This window comes from Dermacentor andersoni, chromosome 4 (genome assembly GCF_023375885.2).
Source record: "Dermacentor andersoni chromosome 4, qqDerAnde1_hic_scaffold, whole genome shotgun sequence".
Classification (NCBI taxonomy): domain Eukaryota; kingdom Metazoa; phylum Arthropoda; class Arachnida; order Ixodida; family Ixodidae; genus Dermacentor; species Dermacentor andersoni.
The window spans coordinates 205,061,815-205,079,648 of record NC_092817.1 but is presented as its reverse complement, the minus strand read 5'-3'; the positions used below and the strand labels follow the sequence as shown (position 1 = coordinate 205,079,648).

General features: G+C 45.4%; 1 protein-coding gene and 1 long non-coding RNA gene across 2 annotated transcripts in view; both read right to left on the bottom strand.

Annotated features, from left to right (window-relative positions):
• Positions 1-2,441: 2,441 nt before the first annotated feature.
• LOC126538381 (transient receptor potential cation channel subfamily M member-like 2) overlaps positions 2,442-17,834 on the bottom strand; it is a 385,593-nt gene continuing 370,200 nt past the window's right edge. Inside the window, exon 25 of the mRNA XM_072287697.1 lies at positions 2,442-3,001. Within this exon, the coding sequence (XP_072143798.1) occupies positions 2,891-3,001 (111 nt within the window). The 3' untranslated portion in view covers positions 2,442-2,890. The remainder of the gene's footprint in view (positions 3,002-17,834) is intronic.
• On the bottom strand, positions 10,916-14,990 carry LOC126538496 (uncharacterized). The gene is made up of 2 exons (XR_007601002.3): positions 14,571-14,990; positions 10,916-13,718 (listed from the first exon to the last, which is right to left on the bottom strand). It is a non-coding gene; the product is annotated as an uncharacterized lncRNA (long non-coding RNA).

Below are 17,834 nucleotides of genomic sequence, written 5' to 3'. Positions count from 1 at the left end.
GATTATGTTAGCGTTCTTCCAAGATTATGGCACGCTCGAGGTGATGAGGCATTGTGTATACAGGGTGGCCAGTTATTCTAGAACAATCTGCCCACCGTCCTTCAACAAATCTGCTGTTACCTGATCCTCCCCAGCTGCCTTCCCCCTTTGCATAGCTCCCAAGGCTTTCCTTACTTCTTCCGGCATTACTTGTGGGATTTCGAATTCCTATAGACTATTCTCTCTTCCATTATCATCGTGGGTTCCACTCGGCCTGTATAAATCTCTATAGAACTCCTCAGCCACTTGAACCATCTCATCCATATTAGTAATGATATTGCCGGCTTTGTCTCTTAACGCATACATCTGATTCTTGCCAATTCCTAGTTTCTTCTTCTCTGCTTTTAGGCTTCCCCCGTTCCTGAGAGCTTGTTCAATTCTATCCATATTATACTTCCCTATGTCAGCTCTCTTACGCTTGTTGATTAACTTCGAAAGTTACGCCAGTTCTTTTGTAGCTGTAGGGTTAGAGGCTTTCATACATTGGCGTTTCTTGATCAGATCTTTCGTCTCTTGCGATAGCTTACTGGTATCCTGTCTAACAGAGTTACCGCCGACTTCTATTGCACGCTCCTTAGTGATGCCCACAAGATTGTCGTTCATTGCTGCAACACTAAGGTCCTCTTCCTGAGTTAAAGCTGAATACCGGTTCTGTAGCCTGATCTGGAATTCCTCTATTTTCCCTCTTACCGCTAACTCATTGATCGGCTTCTTACGTATCAGTTTCTTCCGTTCCCTCCTCAAGCCTAGGCTAATTCGAGTTCTTACCATCCTGTGGTCACTGCAGCGCACCTTACCGAGCACGTCCACATCTTGTATGATGCCAGGGTTAGCGCAGAGTATGAGGTCTATTTTATTTCTTGTCTCGCCGTTCGGGCTCCTCCACGTCCACTTTCGGCTATCCCGCTTGCGGAAGAAGGTATTCATTATCCGCATATTATTCTGCTCCGCAAACTCTACTAACTCTCCCCTGCTATTCCTAGTGCCTATGCCATATTCCCCCACTGCCTTGTCTCCAGCTTGCTTCTTGCCTTCCTTGGCATTGAAATCGCCCATCAGTATAGTGTATTTCGTTTTCACTCTACCCATCGCCGATTCCACTTCACTGAGCCCTATTATATCCCATTTACTGCCCTCTAATTCTTCTAATAGCACTGCTAGACTCGCCTCACTAGATAACGTTCTAGCGTTAAACGTTGCCAGGTTCATATTCCAATGGCGGCCTGTCCGGAGCCAGGGATTCTTTGCACCCTCTGCTGTGTCGCAGGTCTGACCGCCGCCGTGGTCAGTTGCTTCGCAGCTGCTGGGGACTGAGAGCCGGGGTTTGATTGTTGTGTCCATATAGGAGGTTGTGGCCAATTACTGCACCAGGGTGGCCAATCCTACTCTGGTGAGGGAGTGCGTTACCGGTTCTTGCCACCGGGATCAGGCCACACTCCACGCCTGTTTATGCAATTTTATCAACACGCGGATTTTCTTTTTTTTTAATCCGGTGGAAAATTGCGTGGCACCGGGATTCGAACCACGGACTTCTTGCACGCGAGGCGGGTGTTCTACCTCTACGCCACCGCTGCACCCGGACTGGTGAAACATTTCAACTAATTTATGTCAGAAGCCACCGATATAAGTAAGTTATGAAACAGTGACAGTGAGGCCGGATGGAATCACTATGCAAAGGAAAAAAAAGTATAGTAAAGTGTGGACGATGGGCTGGGCGTCTTATCGCCGCTGTTAATAAGGTAGTTGCTGTTTTGCCCACGTATGCGCTATCTTCAGATGCTATGCACAAGGCACCAATCAGGTCCCTCAATGTAAATGCTTTGCTTCGTTCCAGAACATTGATCTCTCCGCGTCGCCAGCACATACGCAGGTGCAATAATGTACTGGCAATTTCGCATTACCGCTACATTTTATCTAATGTTCGTAGTCTCCTTGCAGCTAAGGCAATAATGCAGTGCCTTTGGAGTGCAATGTCAACATAAGAACTGTTTTATCTTTCCTTTCTACCCGCCATGTTTGCTCACTGGCTATGGTGTTGGGCTGCTGAGCACGAGGTCACGGGATTGAATCCCGGCCACAGCGGCCACATTTCGATGGGGGCGAAATACGAAAACACCCGTGAAGTTAGATTTAGGTGCACGTTAAGAACCCCAGGTGGTCAAAATTTCCCTAGTCCTCCACTACGGCGTGCCTCATAATCAGAAAGTGGTTTTGGCACGTAAAACCCCATAATTTGATTTCATTTGATCTTTCTTTTCTCCGACAGATACGTCCTTATATGTGTCCTTCGAGTGAAGCATAGCTGAACAAACGAATGCACTCCAGTCTGTATTAAGTGTGACTTTATTGGACTACTACTGACTTCGCTTGTAGATTCGATGTATTTCTTGAGTTACGAGCGTTTATCAATATTTATCTGACAGCACCAACTATATATTGATGAAAGCCCAAACTGCGATCGAAGCACAAGTAAACTTTTTATAGGTAGTTTTATTTTCGCTTTCAATTTTTCCCGATGCCAAGAAGTGCTTCTTCTTGTTATTGATTCATTCGATGTCGCATCATTGGGTAAAAAATAAACGAAAGTAAACAGAAGTGTGGGCAAATTAGCTGTTTCAGTAAAGTGACAAAATACGTTACATAAAAGTACATAATTCATGGGCGGTGAAAACACTGGAAGACAAGTTTGTGGCCGCTTGGAAACCAACCACGTTAGGTGACATGTTGTATTTCACAAGTTCTTATTGCAGTGTAGACTTAACGAGAAGCCTCTATAATTAGTTATTTTGAACTGAGCTCTTGTGTACGCCTAGTAGTTAAAAATAGTATATTATTTCGAACACAATTCGCACTATATTGTAAGCGTGCCCTGGAAGTTCCACACTTCATTAAGAAGGTTGCTGTGGCCAGAAGGAAGCTTGAGGAATAAATCATCTGTCACCAGCCTCCATACAACATTGGGCTGAAAAAGAAAACAAACATTCATAAGAATGACAATGTCTGGAAATGTTTTTTTTTTTTCTAAATGCTCAGCGAAACTTCTCCGTAAGACTAAAACGTGCCTTCAGAGCAAACTTATGATGGTTGTGGCGCCATTATTCGGGCAGCAAAATGCCCGTGTAAAAGAACGACAGCTCAAGTAAAATGAACCGCATAAGTAAATATTTTGAAAATATTGCTACGGCACAATATGCGCGATCACGAAAGGCCAGCAGTGTGAAGACGACGACGACGATTAGAAGCTAGCGCGGGCTGTTGCCTCTTGGCCAAGCGCAGCGTATTTTCCTTGTAAATATATTTGTACATAGCTTTTCGTCTGCGTCTTCCTACGTAACATATCTGGTGGAGGTGGACGTTCCCTGTACCTCGTCACGGAGCTTCGCAGTGGACGGTACGTCGAGCCTTCCTTCATGGCTCCCGGCGACGACAACCCGACTCCGCCGGCTCCGACACCTGCTGCCACTTCGACGACCTACATCACTCTCCCCGCTCCCCGTGATCCTGGCGTATTCTCGGGCCAAGATGGGGAAGACGTCGATGACTGGATCAGCCTGTATGAACACGTCAGCCGCAATAACCGGTGGGACCCTACTATTATGCTCGCCAACGTAGTCTTTTACCTCGGTGGCACACCTCGAGTTTGGTATCGCACGCACGAAGATGAGCTCACCAGTTGGGATTCACTTAAGACACAGCTTCGAGACTTGTTCGGCAACCCCTACGGTCAACAACTTGCCGCGCAGAAGGCGCTTTCCGGCCGTGTGCAGACGTCAACAGAGCCCTATGTCACGTACATTCAGGACGTCTTGGCTCTGTGCCGCAAAGTTGACACCCACATGACTGAGTCAGACAAGGTTTCCCACATCCTCAAAGGCATTGCCGATGACGCCTTCAACTTGCTCGTTTGCAACAACGTAGCGACGGTGGATGCTGTTATAAGAGAGTGCCGCCGCCTGGAACTCGCCAAAAGCCGACGTATTGACCAGCAGTCTGCCCGTCTGCCCAACACCCCAGCGACATCTTCCTGTGCCGACGCTCCTCGTCCCAACAACACTGCCGATGTTACCAGGATCGTCCGGCGTGAGATCGAGGCCGCCTATCCGGCTGCCTTCGACTCCAGTCCCACCAACACATCTGCAGTCACGGTCTCACTGATCCAGGCAGTTGTCCGCCAGGAGTTTGAAAACATGGGTCTTCACACCATCTGCTCGGCCCATCGCCCTAATACCCGCCCGGCTTCTTCGATTTCGCCCCGTCCCGCATCTTCTTACCCACCACGTTTCCGCAACCCATCTGAATGGCGCACTGCTGACGACAAGCCTATTTGTTTCCACTGCCATCGAATCGGGCACATTTCTCGGCACTGTCGTAGTCGCTGGAGTTCCCCGAGCCGGCCTACTTATACTGCCTACTCTCGCCCCTCAGGTGGCCCTTCTCGTCCCTATGCCGCACGCTCCGATAATGCCGCCACTGATTCTCCTGCAACGAACCGCCCCTATTCTCGTTCGCCTTCGCCCCAACGACGACAATCTCGCTCTCCCCAGCCCCGTCGCTCCTATTCGCCGACTCCCTTCGGACGCCGCTCCCAGCCGGAAAACTAGACGATGCAGCGCCTCGAGGTGACGCTGCATTGCTCCCTACGCCGCCAAATCCTCTACTGACTTTGCCCACTCATCTGAACCTTCTTGACGTGCAAGTCGACGGTGTTTCTGTGTCTGCTCTCATAGACACTGGGGCGCATTTGTCCGTAATGAGCGCTGACCTTCGTAACCGGCTCAAGAAAATTATCACGCCCGCCACGACGCCTGTTGTCCGTGTCGCCGATGGCGGAACAGCCCCCGTAATTGGTATGTGTACCGCCCGCGTCTCCTTCGCCGATCGCTCAACAATCGTGCTATTCACAGTCATCGCCCACTGTCCCCACGACATCATCCTCGGCTTAGACTTCCTTTCCGCACATTCTGCTCTCATCGATTGTTCCGCCAGTACTCTCCGCCTTGACCTGCCTGTTCTGGATCCTGCTGAACCACACCCCAGTCGCCTCAGTTCCGCCGACTTCGTTCGCTTGCCACCTTCGGCACTGACCTACGTTGACCTAGTGTCATCCCCACCAGTCCCCGACGGTCACTACATCGCGGCTCCTATGCAAGACGTCCTCCTTACACATGGGATCACAGTACCCCATACAGTTTTATCTATTACGGCGAATTGCGTCTGCCTGCCAGTGGTCAACTTTGGCTTGACGACACAAGTGCTGCCACGTGGGATGTCTTTGGCCCAGCTTTGTTCATTCGGGGATCACTCAGTAGCATCCATTGCAGTAGACGACACTTCATCCGATACTCCTCTACCATCGCAGTCGGCAAATTGTACCATCGCTGACTTACGGAAAATGATTGCCCCCGACTTGCCCTCCGAGCACGCTCGTGAACTCTACCGAGTTCTGTATTCCTACAACGATATTTTTGACTTTAACGATCGTCCTTTAGCCCAAACTACAGCTGTCAAACATCGCATTAATACCGGCGATGCCCCTCCTATTCATCGCCGCCCGTATCGAGTGTCACCAGCTGAGCGTCAAGTTATTCACGCAGAAGTTCGCAAAATGCTTGCCAAGAACATTATTGAACCATCATATAGTCCATGGGCGTCACCTGTAGTACTGGTCAAAAAGAAGGATGGCTCATGGCGCTTTTGCGTGGATTATCGGCACCTTAACAGGGTTACCAAAAAGGACGTGTATCCCCTACCTCGGATTGATGACGCCCTTGACTGCCTCCACGGTGCTCGCTATTTCTCTTCTATTGACCTTCGCTCCGGCTACTGGCAGATTGCCGTGGACGATCTCGACCGCGAGAAGACTGCTTTTGTCACACCCGACGGTCTTTATCAATTCAAAGTGATGCCGTTCGGTCTATGTAACGCCCCTGCCACTTTTGAACGCATGATGGACTCCCTTCTTCACGGTTTCAAATGGTCCACGTGCCTGTGCTACTTGGACGACGTTATCGCATTCTCCCCAACGTTCGCTACGCACCTCGAGCGCCTCTCAGCAGTCCTGGACGTTTTTCGGCGAGCCGGTCTGCAACTCAACGCATCGAAGTGCCAATTCGGCCGTCGCCAGATTACCGTCCTTGGACATCTCGTTGACGCGAACGGAGTGCAACCGGACCCAGGCAAGATCCATGCTGTTACGCACTTCCCTGTTCCGAAGTGTGTCAAGGATGTGCGCAGCTTCATCGGCCTTTGTTCGTACTTCCGCCGTTTCGTGAGAAATTTCGCCGCCATAGCACGACCACTAACCGACCTTTTGAAAAAAGACGCTCCTTTCCAGTGGGGCGATAACGAGGCCTCTGCATTCTCTCATCTAATCGACATTCTCACAACGCCTCCCGTTTTGGCCCATTTCGATCCTTCTGCGCCTACCGAAGTCCGTACTGATGCCAGCGGTCACGGAATTGGAGCAGTACTGGCACAACGCCAGCGTGGCCACGACCGTGTTATCGCTTACGCCAGCAGGCTCCTCTCACCCGCGGAGCGCAACTATTCCATCACTGAGCGTGAGTGTCTGGCCCTAGTTTGGGCGGTTGCGAAATTCCGCCCATACTTATATGGCCGATCCTTTTCCGTTGTCACAGACCATCACGCGCTTTGCTGGTTATGCTCACTGAAAGATCCTACAGGAAGACTTGGTCGCTGGGCCTTACGCCTCCAAGAATATTCGTATACTGTAACCTATAAATCTGGCCGACTACACAAGGACGCTGACTGCCTGTCTCGCTACCCGGTCGACGAGCCTGACGACGCCGACAGTAGTAGCGCCAACGGCATTTTCTCTGTCTCTGCCTTCGGTAACATCGCCGATGAGCAGTACCGAGACCTATCGCTGCGAGCACTTATCGAGCGTCTGCGCTCCACACCTACCGACGCATCCGTTCGCCGATATGTCCTCCAGGGTGGCATTCTGTATCGAAGGAACTTCCTCCCTGACAGCTCTGACCTTCTTCTTGTCGTGCCAAAACAGCTACGACAGACTGTGCTCTTTGAGATGCATGACGCACCCACTTCAGGACATCTTGGGGTAACCCGCACGTACGACCGCGTCCGCCGCCGCTTCTATTGGCCTGGTCTCGCTCGCTCCGTTCGACGCTATGTTGCTGCCTGTGATCCCTGCCAGCGTCGGAAGACACCTCAGGTGCTACCTGCCGGTCATCTCCAGCCGATCACCGTCCCTGTGGAACCGTTCTTTCGTGTTGGATTAGACCTGCTCGGTCCCTTTCCCACGTCATCTTCTGGGAACAAATGGGTAGCCGTCGCGACTGATTACGCCACCCGATACGCTATCACTCGGGCTCTCCCTACCAGCTGCGCCACTGACGTCGCGGACTTTCTCTTGCGTGACATTATCTTGCTTCATGGCGCCCCGCGACAGCTGCTTACTGACCGTGGTCGAAACTTCCTCTCGAAAGTTATCGCTGACATTGTGCGTTCCTGCTCCATTCAACACAAACTGACTACTTCATACCATCCTCAAACCAATGGCCTGACAGAGCGGTTAAACCGTACTCTTACCGATATGCTGGCCAAGTACGTTTCCAAGGACCACCACGACTGGGACATTGCCCTTCCTTACGTAACATTTGCGTACAATTCTTCCCGGCACGACACCGCCGGATTTTCTCCCTTTTATCTACTGTACGGTCGCGAACCTACCTTGCCCCTAGACACGGCACTTCCTCCTGCTGCGGTCTCAACAAGCGAGTATGCGCGCGACGCCATCGCCCTCGCTGACCATGCACGCCAGCTTGCCCGTGCTCGACTGACGGCCTCACAGACCACTCAGCAGTGTCAGTACAACGCCCGCCATCGTGACGTACAGTTTTCACCTGGTGCGCTCGTGCTCCTGTGGTCGCCCTCTCGTCACGTCGGACTTTCAGAGAAGCTCCTTTCGCGATACACAGGGCCCTACCGCGTGCTGCGCCAGGTGACGCCTGTGACTTACGAAATTGCTCCTGTGGCCTCAACCTCGTCCTCTCCTGTGGCATCTAGTGATGTCGTACACGTCAGTAGGCTCAAGGCCTACTACACTGCTTCCGAGTCCTATCTTTATTCGCTCCGGGACGGCGCTTTTGCAGCCGGGGGTAGTGCTACGGCACAATATGCGCGATCACGAAAGGCCAGCAGTGTGAAGACGACGACGACGATTAGAAGCTAGCGCGGGCTGTTGCCTCTTGGCCAAGCGCAGCGTATTTTCCTTGTAAATATATTTGTACATAGCTTTTCGTCTGCGTCTTCCTACGTAACAATATTATAGGTCAGTGCAAAGAGATAAACCTCGTATTATTTGTGACAACAAAATGATAAGAATACAATGGGGCGTGTAGCGGCCGGTTTAATTGATTGATCAGATTACGAGTAGTTGTAAGACAGCCCTTGAGTCATGAGGGCATCCCTGTCTGCACTCACGAGTCAATTTCTGGACACTTCCATAATGGCAGAGATTTATTTGCACTCAATTATGATATTATGTCTCACACTCATTAGTAACATGAAATCCTGAATCCACTACAGTTCCTGAGAATCGTACAATTATCGTCCTTATTCAAATAAATTCAGGTTAAATACTCAAGTTGAATGCAATATCAAGTTTCATGACAAAAAACTCCCAATGCAGCTGCCCCTTCTCTCACGATAGCACAGTATTAAAGATAACCATTATCATGCAGTCTATACGAAAAATCTTCACTGTTGAAGAGCAGTTTACCAGTGATTGGACCTAAGCTGCTCCGCTGTCTTTCTCGTGCAGTCACACTAGCACCTCAGCGAACCGGGAGGCGAGCGTATGGTACAGCCAAACCGAATTAACCGACAAATTGAAGAGCTGAGATGTTTACGAAATACATTTTACGTAAGTTCCACGGATATTACACTCTTAAAAAAAAAGGTAGTCGCAAGCGACTCTTTTCGGGGTGTATCTGCTCGTCGCACATATGATGACCTTTTGGGTGGTAACACGTACTCTCTTGGAAATACAGTGCGGGCGACTCCCTCACAGTACCAGTGACTCTCTCCCGCAAGACCTACTGAGGTGTATGTATTACTCCCAAAGCAGGAGTTGATGCGAGTACCTCGGTGTTCCATGCAAGTACCCCTTGGTAGTCAGCGGTACCCCTTTGGAATGGCAACAGTGACCCATCCTAGGGTAGTCATCTGAAGACTGACAATGGTGGTGTACATGATTACCATCACAAGAGTTGGTGAAACTACCTGGTGGTACTTAACCAGACCCTTTGCAGCAACTGCTGTGACCTCTGCCTGGGTAGTCAATAGACTATCTCTACACTAAGATGGAAGCTCACAACATAACAGATTTTAGTTTGCACGTGCAACAAATACCTAGTTATTCAGCCACCATTATATGTTATGATAAACTGCAATACTATAAACAACTAAAAAAAAACACTGAGCACATAGCACTACAGTGAGTGAAACACCAGAGCAAATAGTTCACTACTATCACTGTATTAACCTCAAATGCATCAATGGACTATACCTGGCAAAAACAGAAGACAACAGTCTGATTTGCTAAATTGGAATCAATGGCCAACCTTGAGAAACATTATGCTTCAGTTTACAAGGCATACTAAACAGCTGCAATATGTCCAAAGTTACGAGGTAAGGATGGATAGTTGGGCGTGTTGGTTAAGCATGATCTGAAGTGAAGGCGCTAAAATGACGGAGGACAAAGAAGAAACACACACACACACAGGGCGCCACTTCCAACAATGCTTAATAAAAAGTTGCTGTCATACCCTACATACACCGCATGTCGCATAATTTGAAAAAGATTGCGAAGCGAGCTAACGTAAATGTCATGTTTTCTGCCCCGTGCAAGCTCTCTAAGCTCTGTAGAACGACCAACCCTTATTCCCGCAAGGCACCGGCCTGTGCTACTAAACACGATAACAAATACGTAGATTGTCAGGCAGGAGTTGTTTATGAGATTCCTTTAGATTGTGGTAAAAAGTACGTGGGCCAAACAGAGCAGTGCCTGAATGACAGGCTGAGGCAACACATTAACAAAGTGAACAATGGGAGGGAGGGCCACCTGGCAATTCATTGTAGAAATTGCAAATGCAAGCCAGACTTCCACGCCTGCGCTGTGGTTGCCAGAAGCCGTGACAAATGGGTTAGATTAATAATTGAGGCCAAAAGAATCATTGAAACAGCTGATAACTGCGTAAGTGTTGCATCCATATCAATGTTACGCAAAGAACTGCTTTACCTGAACGCGAATGCACCCTGAGAAACTGTGATTGCGCTTCTAGTATAAATCAATGGCGTTTTCTCCTGATTAAACATTGTTGGAAGTGGCGCCCTGTGTGTGTGTGTTTCTTCTTTGTCCTCCGTCATTTTAGTGCCTTCACTTCAGATTATGAGGTAATTTAGCATTTCAGGCATTTGAATAAGGATTTAATCATTTGCCACGACAAAGGGCTCATTTATTTCGATATGCCATGGAGGCATACATGGACAGAGGAATTAAATTTCAATATTGATATTAAGCGACAAATTTACAATCTCACCAAAACAAAGCAATCATACAGCATCGATGCTAATGGAGAAAAAGAAATATGCCTAAAGGCCAGATAAATGCAAAACCGGACATTATAAATAGCGCCAGTTCAATATCCCCGTGGTGCCGGCATAGTAAGTACATCCCATGTTTCAAAAGTGCAACTTCTTGGCCATCATTTCATCCAATTTGTCAAAAAAGACTGTTGTCTCACCTCCTAAATGTTTCCATTAGCACTGCCTCCATGTTTGCGTGAAATGCTGCCTGCTCCGGTTAAGATCTGAAAGAACAGCACAACTGTTAAAACTTTGTAAACATTTTATTCAATAAGAACATGAACACATCACAGTAACCTTTAGCAAGGGCACATATAGTAATCACAAGGAACACTTATTTCTTATAAGCAGATAATCCAGTTTACAGCAGGAAGAGAGGAGCCTGAGAATAGCTATAATGCATTCGTAAATGCTCTCTTTGAACGAACCACAAATGGCCTTGCCATCAGGGCATATCACAAGCCCACACATGTGGATACACAATAGGCAGAACATATTTAAATAAGTATAAGGATATAAGTATAAGTTCATTTTCCAGATTCAACTGGAGGGTAGGTTTTTGGCAAAAAGCTGCCTGCACAGCTTGACCGTGTCCAGGAAACCCCTACAAGCAGTAGCACACGAGTGGTGCAGGACATCTTCAACAGACACACATAGAATAGTCACATTCAATAAAGAGAAACATTCACTATTTATGCATACAGAGTCTAATAATCTTTGCACAAAATTTGAACAGTAAAATCGAAACGCTGAAATTATCACACTTATGTTCAGAAATAATAAAAGTAATAACCAAGCAAACATGCAGCATCTACTAGCAAAGACATAAAATCACATTTCAACACATAAAATCTCATTTCAACAAAATATTTCCGCAGCTCAGCTTTGGTATACCCTTTTAGAACATGGGGCAGGTTATAAGAAATTTGCAATTTATAATTAGCGCGAAAACATGGTATAATCTATGTATTAATAGGTCTTGTGAGTATGTTAGCACGACGCATGTTCAAAGATGCCAGAGTAGAATAAAAATCGGCAGTGGATGCCATTGAGAAATAAATTTTTTGTAACAACTTAAAGTTATACAAATGATTGACGCGGACAATGTTATGTGCTTCAAAAGCACATTTTGAGGTAGTTGTATTATCAACATTAGCGATTATTCGAACAATTTTCTTTTGCAATACGAGAACCTTATTTATGTTTGTTTTGGTCATTGTGGCCCATACTAAACTGCAGTAGTTAAGGCGAGAATGTACATGGCTTCACTTTGCTGTAAGTAATTTGAGACAACAGCTGTCTTCCAATAATGGGGCTCACTGCTGTGAACTTATAGCATAATGCCCTCCAATGTCACATTCTCACATAAAATCTACAGAATGTTTCTATTATACATGAATGAAATGCAAGCTGTGATTCTATGGGGGAATGGCACTGAGCTAATGCCTACTAAACAATCTGCGTAAGTGTGAATGACAGCATCATTAACAGAACTACCCTGCTGCTTTGCAAGGAGTCACTCCATCTCAGTAACATCAAAAGCAGGTTGCGCGCATCACAGAGATGAGACAAAGTTCCAAATAAGGGCCAGAATTATGTAGTATTGTTTATTGATCAAATAATGCTCACTATGTTCTGTCAAGTTAACAATGCCACAGAAAACAGCTAATTATAATGGCCGCCGGCAACTCAGTGCTGTGACATACCACGTCTAGCAACTGCCTCATAACACATGATCCTTATGTAATACTCTAATGGCACTTTCCTTTTGCAGCAAGCAGTTAAAGTATTAAAGTACTGCAATGCACTTGCAAAGCAGAGTTATTTCCCCATAGTGGGATCAAGACCACATAATAAAAAGGACACCACAGGTACAGCATAGAAGAAGTGTATTCTGCAGTACTGTATAAGTGCTGAAGCTTCCTTCTTGGTACTGCTGAGTGATTTTCATGCTGCCTAGTTCCTGTTTCGTGCTCTCACAAAGATTGTGGAATGATCAACACATTGCGACTAGAGTCGCTAAAGTTATACATTCACATTCATTGAACCACTTTATTTGTCTAACCCTTTAATGACCACGCATATAAGTACAAAACAAATTATTTTCCTAAATGTGCAAAAGACATTGAGAATAAGCATAATCAACAAAAATAAAGGATATTTTGTAGAAACTCCTTTATAGTATAGGGGAAGAAGTGGGCTTCTCCCCAAGCGACATATGGCTGCGTTTGGAATCTATACAGAGAGCTCTTTGCATTGTGTGTCTGAGGTCACTACAGCAGATCTTGCACTGGTCTGTCTCCCCTGACCGTGCTTTCCAAAGAAAACGAGTCCCATGTCTTTTTTTTCCCATCCTGTGTTTCTGCTCTAAACCGACAAATGACACTAGCTGCCAGTCATTCAGTGTTGGCTCAATACATTTAACAAGAAACTTCTTACTCAATGCCAAAAATCAGAAAGAAAAATTATAATTTTTTGGTATGCTGTATGCAGAACTCATCAATGAAAGGTTAAAACAACTGAAGTGTCAGAGCAGCATAGCCACACACTTTTCGCTACATCTTAGCATGTATATCAATATACATTACAGTATGAATGCTGTATTACTAGTCTATAAATGCACCTACCACTACATCTTGAACTAATGTTTCACTCTAGGTTCAAGGTGGCGATGCGATATGATATTTTGGTTCTTTGATCACCTACAAAATCTCTGGTGACAGCATTGCAGATATAGTTGCTATAGCTGGATTGCATGTTTGCATTTTTTAAAGAAAAAATGTAAATGAAACGAACAAGTACATCAAGAGAAGCAACTAAATGTTTCAACTAAGCCACATAACAAAGAAAGGAGAGTCAGTTTATCTAGTGAAATATGCATGCAAACTTGCAGCTGATCACCCGTCTTCAAAATCCAGATTTTGAGCAGGTGTCACAATTTCGCTTGCCTTTCTTGCTTTCACTTCTGCATCGACTTCAGGGCATCCTGGTGGCATTCACTTTTGCATGTTTTTGTACTTGTTTCTTAGGCACATATACCATGAGAACTGGAATGAAATGAAAGCAATTGACTTTACATACCTAATCAACAGTTCAATGACTGCAATCAAAGCAGAAAGCTGGGCTAGTTGGTGTGTCATGATTATTCAAAAGAATCATGATTATTCAAAATATTCTCGTCGTCCTCTGTCTTTGTCCCTGCTACTTTGCGCTATTCTTTTGAATAATCAGTTCAATGACTTCCAGTTTTCAGGTTTTGAAAGAAACTGCAAACACAGTACAGTTAAACGTGGAGTTGCCCTGACCTTAGCTTGCTTTTTGCACTGTTTCCTTCATGTTCCAGAATGTACCAAGTGAGTTGTTTTAGCACACCTTCCAACACAATATCTCAGAATTACTTTCAGTATTGCTGTTGGTCAAAACGGCTACAGGTACAAAAATATATTATTTAACCAAATACATATTTAGCTGAGCATGCAATTAATTTTACAAGAGGTGGCCATATGCATGCCAGGTGCAGAGGTGCTGTTGATATCTTCATATTTAGTTAAGCTGCAAAGCTTTAAAACCACCAAATCCCTACTCAATCACAAGCACACAGACCTGAACAGCTGCAAGCAAGGATGGCCATAAACTTTACAAAGCCTTTGGCAGCATGCTTAATGTAAAAAAAATTATGGGGCTTTATGCGCCAAAACCATGATCTGATTAAGAGGCATGACGTAGGGGGGCACTCCGGAAATTCGGATCACCTGGGGTTCTTTAACATACACCTAAATCTAAGTACACGGGTGTTTCTGCATTATGCCCCCATCGAAAGGCGGCTGCCTTGGCCTGGATATGCTTAACATCTAAAAGTGCAAAAGAAATAAAAAAAAGTTATAAGAAAATGCTCTTACATGGCCAAGGTGCAATGTGTCCCTCAGTGCTGGGTACTGGTTTACGAGGCTCCTTGCAGCAACATTGCACAATTTATTTGGGTACCTGATGTTTAAAAAAGCATGCATCAACCTTCGACATCAAACAATACACAAGAAACAATATGCAACAGCACTGAAGCGCAACCATTTCCATGAAATAATATCAAACAGTTGAACCGTGAGTCATCAGATGGGAGAATTTAAGCAAACTGCACCATGAAAGCATTAGGTGCGTGACAAGACCGAGGTTAGAGAATTGATCAGATGGATTTGACACAGGACAGGGGTAACATTTAATCCTTTTGTCCTGCAATAGCCAAGATAAACAGATAATCATGACCAGAGTTCACAAGCTCTTAAAATACTTTCACCAAACAAGATGTTATAAAAGGTTTTAATTAATATTTCAAATTAGCTTATTACTAAAACATGCACACAAGGGAAAATTAGCCATGAATACAAACTTCAAGGAGCATCTCCTATAAGAATTTACAAGGGCAGCTTATTAAGCTAGTTGTTGATCCATTATCGTGAGTGTACAGTGCAAAGGTTAAACGAGGACGTAAACACAAGCACTGACTACCAATGGAGGTTTTATTGCTGAATACACACAATAGTGATACAGCTATCTGAAAAATAACTACTAAAAAGGAGAACAAAGCAGACCATCAAGAGGCACACGAAGAAATGTAGAGTTGCGTAAAAAATGCTCGCTGTAGGTTTGACTTCCCAGAAACTTGAGCTCTCTTTCTGATAAGGCAATGGATGGCTTGCTGATGCATGCACTCTGCTCCCATGCCAATTGTGCTACTTCAAGTATGATATGGGTAAGACCATCCCTGTGCTTGTGAATAACTGACATTCTTTCAAACAAAGGAGTGCAGCCACGCATGCTAGTATGATGTGCCAAAAAAACTTTCTCTGTCATTGCGCACATTATATGCATGTTCGCACAACCTCTCATGAAGGCATCTGGCAGTCTGCCCCATGACAAGCGCCGCATGAAAGAGAAATTTCGTACACAACCTTTTATGTGGAGTCAACATGCCACATCTTGCGCTTGACGTTGCAGATACCTTTCTGACTGCCCTATCAGAAAAAGAGCTAAAGTTTTTCTGGAAGTCACGTGGACGGCCTGTATTTGTGATGCAATCATATTTTTTTTGTATCTCAATTTCCAGCGTAGTTCATTTTTTGCCCACTCGTCTGCTTTTCTTGTTCTATCTTCAGAAGTTAATGTTTTTCAGATAGCTCTTTCACTTGCTTGTGTAAATTCGGCACATTGAATAATAACATCTCAGTTGACAGTCGGCACTTCTGTCTATGTACGGTTTACCTTTGTGGTGTACACTACCTATAAGAACTGTAACCAGCAGCTAAATAAGCGTTATTCAACGCGTCATTCTAGCGCCCTCGCCCACTCATTAACCCAAGACTCATGGCAAGGAAACCACGGAGGATATTGCTCCATTGAAGCATGACATAAATTATGACTGAGCGTTAACCTTTCTGTAGCTTTCATGACTTGTTTGTGAAGGAAAAGGAATGGAAGTAGAAGAAATGCTGCTGGTGGTAACCGAACCCACAAATTTGACATGATGCATGCAGCGCTGCACCAATTCATCTAGCCATGACTGTCTTTCCCTCCTGGTAGCCAAACCCCCATATTTCACATGAAACACGCAGCACTGTACGAATTCATCTAGCCACAACTGTCTTTCCATCCAATTCACTTGGTATTTGTATACCCGCATAAAATGTAGCGCTGCTAGTGTCAGGGTTCGTGTTGTTAGCCAGAATAAAGAAAATGGGGTCAGGGCTGCACTGTCGACATTGCCATTGAATACTTAAATCTCGAGGTCATGAGTGAACTGTAATCCAGAACTAGTCAACGATGTATCAGTGATACAAACATTTCGAACCAACAATGCTATATACACTGCTAAACACTTAAAAAGGCACTACCCAATTTGGACATTGTTCACTGCCCCAATGCAAAGCTTTAGGAAAACAATTTTTTTCCCCTCGGTTATCGAGCGTTTTCAAGGGGAACTATGCAGCAACTAAGTTATAATCATGAATTAGACAACAAAAACTTGTTTTGATGATACACACCTCCCACTTGCCTTAGTGACATAACCGCACGAGAATGGAGGGTAATACGCTTTCTAATTAACATTGTGCTTACCATGCATATTGCAATACAACGTTGGGAAAAATACACGACTGAACATAATTGGGACATTTACTGTGGAATGAATTCTCATTAAGTACATTCTATCCCAACTTTATTTACATCTGGCATAGGTTGGCAAACTGATGCATGAGTCAACTCACTCAGACTGATCTCGAAAGTGAGTCTCAGTGAGTCCGACTGAGACGAATTTCTGTAGGTCTTAGCCCGATGAACCCGGCTGAATAGAATTTTTGTGAGTGTGTTCTCATTATTTTGCTGACCAATGCATCCAGGTAATTGTTGTGACTTACATTGTCTGAGATAACGAATTGTAGGCAATCCATTCAATTTTCTTTTGAAGATTGTCAGGCACGCCTCCTGCTGTAATATTTCAGAGGTGTGCAGCAACGTCAATGGGCATCAGAGGCAGTGTGTACGTTGACAATTCCTTGTACTGTCCTTTGACTGCATTCTCCGCATGTCCAACCGCACAACCAGACAGCCTTAAAAAGAGAAGTATTCATTGAAATCAACAACAAAATCCAGTGCTAGAAAAACAAAAGATGTGGTATCACAGACTATCACTCCACATGCTCAAATTTACCTACTATATAGTTAGTGACGCGCTAAGAATACAGGAAGGGCTCTTGATAAATATGGGCACATTTGCCATGGCAAATGGAGCCCATTGCTTTTCAAGGATAATGATGTACGAACAGCAAAAATCACTGACTGAGACAACTGACTCGTTACAGCATGAATGGGCTGTTAAAACGAAATTTAAAGAGGAATTTTATCACCCCCTATACAGATACCTCCTTACCAACACACCATGATCCCTCTCCCCCTTTTCGCATTGGTACCATGCACAAGGAAGGTGCATTATTGGTCCCTTCACAGACATTGGTACCATGAGCAAAAAGCTCCCCCACCAAGGTGAAATAGGCAACCATAGTGACGCACCTGCAAACATTCCTTCTGAGGAAAACTTGTTGCTAGCTACATCGTCTACAGGGGTATTGCTTTGTGAAGGACAAATACTGGGCATAGAGTGCCAAGTCCAGACT